Source organism: Ornithodoros turicata, chromosome 2 (assembly GCF_037126465.1).
Source record: "Ornithodoros turicata isolate Travis chromosome 2, ASM3712646v1, whole genome shotgun sequence".
NCBI classification, from domain to species: domain Eukaryota; kingdom Metazoa; phylum Arthropoda; class Arachnida; order Ixodida; family Argasidae; genus Ornithodoros; species Ornithodoros turicata.
Genome location: NC_088202.1, coordinates 31935277 through 31947020, shown reverse-complemented (window position 1 = coordinate 31947020; position 11744 = coordinate 31935277). Strand labels below are relative to the sequence as shown.

Sequence of the window (11744 nt, the reverse complement as noted above, 5' to 3'; positions counted from 1 at the left end):
GCCGATATTGAGGTAATTTGGCCAGGGTTTTGTCCGACTTTGCAGGGAAAACCCTTTCCTACTTCCAAGATAGGGAGGTGTCCGACATAGAGAATTTCCTCCCCATGTAGTTTCAATGGGAGCCTGCCCGTGCAATGAAATCATGGGGAGTTGTCCGAGGTAGGGAGGTGTCCGACTTTGAAGGTTTTACTGTACTATAGAGCATTCTACATCATGTAATCTAACAGTTGTTCACGTTTGGAGTCTCGCTGACCTACAATGTGTCGTGTGTGAAGGTCGTTTTGAAAAGTGTAGGTGGTACAAGACTGTGTTCCCACGTTCTTGGCAGTGTTGACTAATAACCATAATAAAGTAGAGGGTACATTGGTTGCTTCATATATTTGTGTCATGGCAAAGTATGTGCTGTTGGGCCCAGCAAACAGGGTACACATACCCTGATCTGAAGACACTATGCCTAACTCAAAAGCAATATCGGATCTACGTGTTTATTTGCGAAACTATTATGAATGAAATATGGCCTGTGTGGTATAGAACAATGCGCACACTCAAGTAAACATGCAAAAATACGTATAAGGGCTCTCGACCTACATGCAGCGATGCGCTCTACGAGATAAACAACACACTACAAAACTACATCCAACACTTTTTGTGCGCGGCAACTCTAATGAACACTTTCATATAACCGACGAATGGTTCAACGAATGCAGTTCGAGTGGTCACGATACATTCCTACGTCGTTCATTGCAGTCGCGCTATGATGCTGCACAATATATGCATCTCGTGTAACAAGCCTGGCAATCGCACGATGTGCATGGGCAGAAATACGGCCTTCTTTATTTGAAGACCAGTCCTCTGCAGGTATATGCTCAAACGATCACCAAGTCTCACGTTGTTGCTCAATCGCTCCCATTCCTGCACTTGTAGTAAAAGCAGCAAACGGGTTGACGTGAATGGCAGCCGAACGGTTGAACTGCGACGTTCTCGAGCACATGATCACAATTTCACGCGGAAAATGATGTTGAGGTGAGTTCGCGGTTGTTGTTTCCATCGTTCAATAGTTCTCGGGATTACGTCGGACGAAACGCTCATCGTAGCCGGCGGCCATAACTGGATTTCCTCGCAAACGGGAGAAGACGCCAGGGAAGTCAGAGAAAGCCTCAGCTTTCATCCAATCAGACGCACGATTCTCTATCTACGTAGATGGAGCAGGTTTATCCCATCTACGTCACAAAAATGGCTGCGCCCATGGCTTGTTTTGGTTTCTTTGATGAATTAATTTTCGTAATAGGAAGACAAAATTGAGAAACGAAGGTGCGTTTCGGGGGCAGTTGGATGTGCTCGTTCTGAATATCACAACCGTTTCAACACATCGGGAAATCGGCGTAGCTTACCTTTAAACGAAAATTGCTGGAACTGTGCGCTGCAGTGCGATACTCAGCAAAGGGAATTGACGTTCATTTTTACGAATTATGCTCCGCTGCAGGACAGTTAGTTGGTTTTCCGCTTGATGTGCAGCTTAGGACACCAGTTCACGGCGCACCGTGGTGTTGCATTTCTCCATTGGAGCGACAGCCCAGCAACAAACCAGAGCGGACGCACACACACACTCAGAGAATAGCTGGTCACCCGTTTCTTATTCGATCTCCTCCTGATAGTTAGCAGAGCGCCGCTCCGATGAAGAAATACGTCAGCGCCGTGTTCCGTAAACGTTTATCCCAAGCTGTACCAATAGACCCCCCGCAGCGGCACGTCATACCCAGATATCATGAAACTGGGAAAGAGTGGATCTTTGGCAAAGCAAGCACACGTGGTTGTCGCTGTCGTTTAACGTCGTGGTTTTCGCGTTTTGGTGAGGTGAGGTCAGGGTAGTTCTGCCTCGCACATGAAGTTTTCCTTGGTATCTCCTTCTTGCAATGGCATCCATTATCGGAAACAACTCATGTGGTCGGCAGCTGCCAACCCACGTCGCTTTATTTTGCCAACGACGGTCGCGACATTTGGCAGTGTGACGTAGACTGTTCGCAAACAGCGGGTAGTCTATTGCGCACATTCTATGTACGAAATGCTCTGCTTCTTTCTTTTCTTTTGCGGGTAGCAGGAGAATTCCCACCTTGTACAAAGAGAGACGCGATGATAAACACTGGACGACAAAGGACACAAACAATTGCTCTTTTTTAAGTTCAGTGTTAGCGCCGCGAAGCAAATGTAGCTATGAGCGGCGTACAGACGTGGACAGATGCAGAGAGGACAGCAGGAAGGATAGGGGGTTAGTATGCGTCTTCGGCAGATTTCAGCGAGAACTGTGCAGACATTCGTCTGGAAAGTCTGCCCGAAAAGCCAGAGAGAACCTCGGACAACACAGCCGGTGCCAGGACTCGAACCCGCGTCACCTCCCAGTCTCTGCGTGGAAATGAGTAATTCTAACCACTATGCCACGGTAGCTAGCACAGAAATATATATTGGGTAATGGGGCAAAATGAGACAGAAATTTGCAATTTAACGTGAAATTTTTATTTTTCGTGTTTTTCAAGAAAACTAGTCATAGACACATTCTCCGGGTTCTACAACTTCTGACCTGTAAATGGAGAACGAATGTAGCCGGTCTAATATAATTACAGAACAAGAAATTTGAAAACGCAGATTGTCTCATCTTGCCCCAACCCTCTGGGCAAGACGAGGCATCGCCTGGGGCAAGATGAGACACGCCATGGTAATGAACTACACAAATTAGTTTTTGCAATTCATGCAGACAAAGTGAAGCCCGTAGACCCCTACACAACCCCCTGAGCCCACCAAAACCACATATAATGTCCAATAAAACCGCACCCAACCCGGTGCTATTTTGCTCCACCGTCCTTTACAAACAGGGCACGGCCCGTCTGACGTGTCGCTGGTGACTCGCTTTTGTGTGCGCTTCTGCTTCGCTGGAAATATCCTAGGAAACAGGAAAATTTGCTGGAAAATACTACACAATATGCACAAAAGAAATCCCTGAGGAACAGGCATAAAGCCACCTAATAGTTGACTTATCAGTTTTTAAATCACATGAAATTGAATTTGCTTTCATTTAAAATTACATTAAATTGTCGCGTCTTGCCCCGTGCATGTCGTCGGACGCATTATTTTTTCTGTTCAACAGTGAATAACCAAGAGTGCCCATATTTTGTATATATCTAGAAGAATGAATAAAAAAAAAACGGGATGTGAACTTCCATTGACAGAAAAGGCTGCGAAACGCTGCCGCACTGATTGCAACAAACGGACTACAGAAAATCGCGCCTTTTTGTCGGGTCTTTACATTCCAGTCAGAAGTTACCGATATTTTTCTCCTAAACGCATACACCAGTACGTACAATTCTCACGTGCAATAAACCGGACATGTAGAGCCGCACATGAGTAAAGTTTCAAGAGCATGCAGCAACGCGTCTCTGAGACAGGCGGCGTCGAGTAAAGAATGTCGCGTCTTGGCCCGTGTCTCATCTTGCCCCACCTTACCCTATATGTTACCAATCAAAGTGAGAAAAAACGATCCGCAACACGCGTAGTCAAGTAGCACGAACAAAAAATCATCTATACGCAAATATCGCTGCATAAATCAGCTGTTTCAAGGACGAATCATAAAGAAGAAAGATGGCAGATTCTGTACTTTCGAGACTTTCGAATCCGATGTTCGTAACTGGGATGTTACCATTATCGTTTGAATATATTGCATTATTTGCGCATTAAGATTATTAGCGGTATTTGGAGCACGCGAAGTTCATGCGGAATTGTGCAGAGGAACCAGCCAGATTGGGGCTCCCAAGTGAAGCTCCCTCAACAAGCCGAACTGGAAAGTTTGGAACCTCAAGGGACAACAACAACAACAATAAATGATGACGATGAGATGGGGTGTTTCACCGCGGCGGTGCGGTACCCTACCACATTGCACGTGAAACATTATATGAGGAGGATGAATGAAAATACGAGAAAGAATTAGAGCGACTGGAGCAATCCAGTGGACGACAGGAAGTTCATGAACAGGTGAAGAACCCGACGATGGAGCACAGGATCTTCACGGGGACAATGAGTGCAGCTAAATTAAGTGGTGTCTTGCTGATAGGGGGCAAGCTCATCACACAGAATCCGCCTTTGCGGGCAGTAGAGTGCACGTTCCATAAGAATGTGCTCAGAGTTCACAACGACACCGCAGGTTGAGCAGAGGCTTGTGTTCCAGCATCTGATCATGCACTGGAATTGTGGGGTGAAAGCCACATTGAGGAGGAGTCGACGCAGGAGAGACCCCAAAGGAACCTGACAATATTCACCCGCAAATATGCATTTAGAAACATCACTATAAGAAAAACAACGCACTACACGCGCTCTTTGATTTTCAATACGCGCATCCCGTGGCGGTAGGTAGATGATGCATGCTTTACCAGGCGAAAGGAATCAACTTAGTGCTCTAATGTTGGCATCTGTTCTTGTTTACCACCGCTCATACCACGATATTCCTTGCCTGCGCGCCACTGGCCTCAGACCTCCTCACAAGCTCCGTGCATCGAAGCAAGAGTCTCGTGACAGCAAGAGATTTTTTTGCTTCTTTGCATGCGCAACAAATTATGCGAACTTATCTGTCTTGTAGCGTGTTTGAAATGCCGTACAGAACGTCCAATTGCTCACGCGTTTCTTGCAAAGTACTGGAGTATTTGCGCTAACTCACCAGGTAGAGGGCTACAACCAGCGCTTCAGTGCATCTGGTGAAGCCTACTTTACAGGTCAGAAATTTGGAACCAAAATGGAACCTCGAAGACCCCAATATTCGTTAACGAAACTTGCACCATATGTTTCGCTTTGACACAGACAACGTCCCACTAGAGAACGAATGCAAAGCGGTAAGAACGGAACGTGCTGCACGCGCTTTTCTATTCCTAATACATGGCTTCTATGGGAGCAGTATCAGGTGAACCCTGCTTTACGTTTTGTCCCGAATTGCTGGGCATGATTATTGAAAGCAGCTTCACGCCTTCAAGCGATTCTGATTTACTCTGCATTGCTTGGGCTACAGACCGGACGGGCTGGCTGTATTTCCTTCCTTTCCTAAGGACTTGTTGTTTGCCTAAATATATGTTTCACGCAAGAAACTATGTTTTATGACGTACTCAATGTCGAGCTCGTCGTAAATCAGAACATTTAGCATTAACACCCACCATGCCTACAGAAACTCTACTGCAGGGTATTCTGCACATCGTATATATTTCTGATAACTGTTTGTTGTTTAACACATTTATTGTTCAACCATGTTTCCAATACTGTGCAATACATTCATAATCCCGAGACAGAGGGACACAATCTAACGACACCACTTCGCCTACGTCATTGTCACTTTATATTATTGTGTTACATAAGTCTGAAGTCATGAGTTGAGGTAACTGAAAAGAACCAAGAAGCCCCAGTAGTCATGTAGCATGCCCTATATTTTGCAATTACAAAAACGACAAGTAATTCGTACTATTTCAAATAAATTGCGTTTTGGTCTTCCGGCAGAAATCTGCTTTCTTTATGAAAGAACTATTCCATTTGCCACCTGGGCAGAGAGTCCTCAACTCTGCAGGCTCCACCAAGGGTGTGGGCACACTTGTATGTGTGTCAAGGATGCGGGCACTAGGCTCAAACAGCTAAAATATCGACATTTAGCTCAAACAGTACAATAACTAAAATATATAAGACCTAACATCTACATATACACATTATATGCTACACATACAGCATTTCTATGCATATCCAAACACAGGATTTATTCTATTTTACACTGTCACACAGCGCACCAATGTTACCAGTAAATAAGGGCTGAAGTAGCTGCACAGGCTTTACAGGATGCCCAGAGCAAGTTGAACTGGTTGAACACAGCAGATCACCACTGGTATGGTAATGGTTGGTAAGGTTATTTTTGGAAATGTAAAACAAAGTGTAGAGTTGTAGCAGGAACAAAATCTCCTGAGGACATAGTGCATCAAACTTAGGTTTATTTATTTAGAGGTGAACTGCAGAGCACTTGCTGGAGTTGTTCTGGCATGTTACCCTGGTGAAAGACTTCAGCTGCCGTACACATGGGCCGCACTGGTTTTAGAGAAGGAAATGAATAACACAGTATGCACCACCAGTTCCGGTGAATGTAAATGGATGTAGTAATCCACCTGAGTAATGATTATAAGATAAGGAACAAAAGTGTGCAGCTCTTAAAAGCAACCTAGCTTATTCAGGTGTAAGCAAGAAAATGTCCCCCTCAATATCATATTTGTGCACATGATGAAGCAAACTGAAATTAAATAATAATAATAAAAAAAAAACTTGCGAACAACACACAGAGCCCGAATGGTAGGCAAGACAATGCTGCAAAAAGGAATCTGGAAGGAGGCTGCACAACATCGGTCTGCTCTGAATAGTGGGTTGCAGTGAGCATGCTGTCTCACTTCAGGCGTTTCAGACTCCACTGAGGAGGTTACCTGTAAACATGAACATGAAAGCAGATGAGTAAAGAGAAAAGAACAGATACATATATGTTCAATATATTACATAAATAATCTGTTAAAGTATGGTTACTAAGATCATGCTAAACGAAGTCTGTTTTTATCAACAGTGCACCACCTGAGTTTCGTGACTGGATTCAGTAACTTCTTTTTTGTCTTTCTTTTACTCTCTCATTCTCCCTCTTGTGTGCTGTAAGCGGCCGCAAGGTTCCAAGTCAGCAGATGAGAATTAACCCATTTACGCAATTTTGAAATCTGTGATAGGATTTGGACCACACGGACTGACAGTTCTTTGTTAGCCCCAATAACGAAAAGTACCCACACTTTTGTGCCGTTTAGGTGGATGTTCTTTGCCCGGTGTGGACAGGTATTGTGATGGTGCTACACATTGATTCAAACGACACTGAGTTCGTTATCCAGTACGTTGAAGATATTCAGCGTCCCCTTCGTAATTGCAATCATGCAAATGTTCACTACAAACATGGGGGTAGTATATGATCAGCTCAAGTATCCGGAAACTCACTACTTGGCCTGGAAGCCATTAATTAGCAATTAGAGTAATTTGGGACCCCCCACAGTAATTAGGATCATTCAGTGAGTCATTGCACTAATTGAGGAGCATCAACTCGTGTGGAGACCACTGTGTGAGTTTGCGGCTACTTCAGCTGCTAAAAAATAAAAAAATATGTAGAAAATAAAATAAAATAAAAAAAATAGAAATAGAGTGGAGAGAAGGAGTTTCGTTGAAGATCAACGATGCCATCTTGGAAGAAAGCGGTCCGGAACGGCCCCTGACCATCACTAGGCAACGGAGTACAGAGGCAGGCTGCAAAGCACCGCAGCTGTGACCACCAGTTCCGGACATCCTGTGACATCAGCTGTGACCTCACCATGGCATGTCTTGGCAGGTTAGGACAGCTCTGGACATGCAAAGAGAAAAACACTCATAATACGGAGGCTGTGAAAGCAAGAGTAAATATGCGAACCAGTGTTGCGGATTTGGCCGCTCAAATCGGATTTAAATCAAATCCGCATTTTTTCTGAAGGTAGTAAATCAAATCCAAATCAAGTCCGGATTTAATTTTGACACGTTAAATCAAATCCTTTTAAATCCGGATTTGTTTTTCCGGACCTAAATCAGATCCGCTTTTAAATCCGGATTTATCGAATCTTTTGACAAATCCGGAAGCCAAAATTCTTGCAGTAGCATTACTAGATGTATAACCATGTCTACAAATGACTAATACTGCATGTATTCACTAAACAACGCTTAAATAACAGCGTGACATGGCACAAAGAGCAATAAGTTTCGTCTGATTGACGAGGATATAAAGAGCCAACCTGCCAATCTGCTGGCCGAATTTTTATTCATATTTTCGGACATAAATTTGTGAGTTTGGAAAGATATTTTCGGTTACACCTGCTCGGCGTGTACCACCAGACTATCAATCACCACGTATCAGCCTGTGTGCTACTCATCTCCCGAGCTGCGGCTATAGGTTACGGTCACGCTCAGCGCAATAATAACCTACAAAGGAAATTAGACATACGCAGTTCCACACAACACAACACAGATAAGCTTCATTCGATCTACTCGATCTATGCATGCACTGCACATGTATGCAATGCTACTCTCGGTGGTTCTTGTTGAGAAAGAGTAGTTGCTCCAGAGTGGTAGGATGCAGCCGGTTTCTTTTCGCAGTCTCAATCAAACTCGCCGCGGAGAATACGCGCTCAACAGCTCCAGAACTTGCGGGTATTGCAAACACTTGTTTGGCTACTTCTGAAAGCAGTGGGTAGCGCGTCGCTGCGGATCTCCAAAAGCTCAGCGGCGAAACGTCATCGTCCACTGTACCCTCGCTTAGATAGACCGCTACTTCGTCGTTTGCTCTTGCTGTGCGGGTTCCCATTGAAGAAGACGACGAGCGGGTCAACTCCCCAAAGAGTGAACGTTTCTTTTGTTGAGCAGGAGCACTGCGATCCTCCGGACCGGAGGTTCGGGACCTGATGGGATGAAGCTTAGTGTTCGCGCTTTCATAGCTTCCTTGACACGCTCGTCCTTGCACCACTCTAACTGAAATTTGACGTGAAAAATAATTAGAATTCAAGGAAAAAAGGAAGCCGATGAGGTCCACGTTAGGAAAAAGCTGGTACCTTGAAGCAGGGGTCCAGAAAGGTGCCGACGAGGAAGAAGTCGTCGTCGTAGGCAGGTTCAAACCGTTTCTTCAGTCCTTCCGAAAGTGCTGACAAAACTTTGCTTAACGCCGGCAGCGTCTCTTCTTTCAATCGAAGCAATGACTGTTCCAGGTTCGCGAGAGCAGGGAGAAGGAGGCCGACAGTTTCAAAGTCTCGCTGTAGCACGTTTGTTGCCTCTTCAAATGGTGATAGCACTGCCACAAGGTCTCCTAGAAGTACCAAGCTGCAGAGTCAATCTCCGGCGCTTTCCTCAACGTGACTGCACTCTTACCTAGCAGCCGCAGCTCATAACTATTCAGCCGCTCCTTCTTGCATGCAGACAGCTTATCCGTTAAATTGGGGGCGGCCTGGAAGACGCGTAGTACCTTCCGTACCATGGCCAGTTGGGAATTCCAGCGTGTTGTAACAGCAGCGTTTAAGTGGAGCCCCGACGCTTCAAGTATGATTTTCGTATCTCCTGGACTCTTCCGCACATATCTCACAATGTTCGAGCACTTCTTAAGGACATCCGAGGCTGCACGATCCTGAGAACATGTATATTAGAAGGTACTCACTTCTCGCATGCCGACATTTCACCGACCCTTTTATATATAGCGTGTTCAGCCAAATATTTTTCAAGAACGTAGCTATCAAAGAAAAAATTATGTCTTTCCCTGAAGACGTTAGTAGCGAAAAGGTAGGTCTCACAAGGGGCTAGGGACAACACACCTTTCCGCTTACCTTTAGGCCATCTTTCACAACCAGCTGTAATTTGTGAGCAGTGCACCCGAAGTGAGACGCCAACCTCACTTCCGGCTCTTTGTCTGCAATAACGATGACATCAGCGTCATCATCATCGGGCTCGTCCTCCTGTGCTGTCCAGCCAGGAAGAGCGAAAGCTTTAACCATAGCCGATGCATTATCGGTCACAACCCGGCGCACCTGAATAATGATAGTCGTTAACAGGAAAGCACGAAAAATGAAAAGTCTTAAGCACGCTCGCACCTTCACATCGCAGTCTGCACACAGCTAGCTTGCTGCGTTTTGCTGGTATCAAAAGTCTTACCTTATGTGCTATCCCCCAAGATGATATCACAGATTCGTATTCCGCGCTAATATTGTCCGCTGTGTGCCGGCAGGTAAGCTCTTTGCAAGTAAGAAGCACGAGGTGTGGCTTAAATGCCTCGTCAACAAACGACACGCTAATGGCCAGAAAACTCTCCATGCTCCTTGATGTCCAGATGTCTAGCACAGACGCGCAGTGTTCAGTAGCGTTGAGCTGGGCTTTAATTATCGCCGAGACGTCTTCCACAACTTTCGGAAGCATTTCGTCCTTCAGATGGTCCCGCGTTGGCAGTGTGTACTTGTGGTCAAGCGTCTGAAATTGATTCACTAAATGGAGTATGCTGCGAAAATGTGTAATGCATGTACAGTGCTGATAGCAAAATTGTGCCGTTACTTCGGCAGTTACCCATCTTACGCCATCAGCACACTACGTACATGTTATTGTGATAAAAGAGCGCAACCCAATTGCTTGCGAACTGTAACGGTCTTGCTATCTCTGCAGCTGCACGCGCCAGACTTTTAGGCCAGGACCTGGACCAAAGCCGCGGGCACCGGCCTGGGCTCATCCAATCTTCGGCTCCAGCTGCTCGAGCCTGGCTCTCGCGCCCCGAACCCAAAGAATTGCCAGCCTGAGGCCTCGTTGTAGCCGCTTTTGCTTGGTTAAGAACCCTAAGGCATGGGCGCCGCTAAGGGAGGGTGCCGGAAATTATGTCATTTTGACGGCATTTTGGGCAAAATCAGAGGCACCACCCCCTGGACACAGCGTGGATGAGGTTTTGCCCCCAACCCCCCTGGAAAAAAACCCTGACGGCGCCCATGCCCTAAGGGCGATGCGGTCTGATGGCCAAGAAAGGTTCCTAGATGAAGGAAAATTCCCGTCCCGAAAATTCCCCGTGTGAAAGACAAAAACAGAAAGCCTGTACAAAGCATAAAGCAAAGGTCAGGAAATGCACCGGTCCCATGTTTTACAATCGCTTCACCTGCAAAGGAGGAATGCACACTCTCGAAATTGCCAGAGTTTACGGCGTATTGGATTACTGTGCTCCCAAATGTTGAGATAGGCTTCCATCACAGATTAAGTTAGCTCCCTACAGCGTGTACGTACTACATACCGCAACGAAGTCCCTGAAGCCATTCCTGTCCACGATGCTAAATGGCTGCATGTCGGTGTACATCATTTTGAACAAGGCGGTGTCCAAAGCCTTCTTCCTTGAAGCTGATGTGGAGGCAGCTTCAAACGGGCTTGACGGCACCACGCTTTGGTCTTTAAACTCTTGATAATGACGCCTTCTCAAATGCCGTATGAAATTGGATGTAACATGCGGCTTCGATGACACCTTCTTCTGGCAGTGCTTACATGTCCCGTGAAAAGTCGTTGCGGAGCTGTCTATGTTTGTGTAATGGAATCTCCAGTTCCATGGTTTCATACTGGCACTCTGCGCAGTCCACCTGAGCACGGAGCTTACGCATACGACGAACGCACACCCTACTACAGGACGCTACAGCAGGTGAAATGGTTAGTTACGTCAAGTCGATGATATGAGAAGAGTGGACAGGAGGCGACCTCACTGTGTCACCTCTAGCGTTCGCTCGCCGCGTGCAGGAAACGGGCATTCCGTCCCGGTCGATTCCGAAAGTGTAGCGATGTTTCACTCCGCGTTCATCACTGATAATAACGCCGAAAACCCGACGGGAATTGGTGGCGTTGTTCCTGTGCAGTCTGATATAAAACTTGGTAAGAGCAGACGACGCATTCAGGGATTCTCTCTCTCGAAACATCACACGGACGAGGCCAACCACTGCGCGCCATTTCACGCGGAGGAGACCAATCGTGGAGCGGCCGGAGGGACCTTGGTAGCCTTGGCTACCGACCGACAGGCGGGCGGGCGAGCCGGAATGCTAGGGGACGGCGTCTTTTTTGTGATCGGCTCGCGGAATATGGTTTCTGGTTAGCGTCGAACGTGTTCGTACAGCCAAGCCTTGTTACTGGCTGACATC

The 11744-nt window shown here is 46.3% G+C and overlaps 1 protein-coding gene across 1 annotated transcript; it reads right to left on the bottom strand.

Moving 5' to 3' along the window:
- Window positions 1–8436: 8436 nt before the first annotated feature.
- On the bottom strand, window positions 8437–11216 carry LOC135384499 (E3 SUMO-protein ligase ZBED1-like). Its single transcript, XM_064613701.1, has 7 exons — window positions 11104–11216; window positions 10859–11033; window positions 9748–10059; window positions 9423–9623; window positions 8974–9226; window positions 8661–8911; window positions 8437–8580 (listed from the first exon to the last, which is right to left on the bottom strand). The coding sequence occupies exons 1-7, from the start codon at window positions 11214–11216 to the stop codon at window positions 8437–8439; spliced, it is 1449 nt and encodes a 482-aa protein (XP_064469771.1).
- Between the last annotated feature and the right edge of the window lie 528 nt (window positions 11217–11744).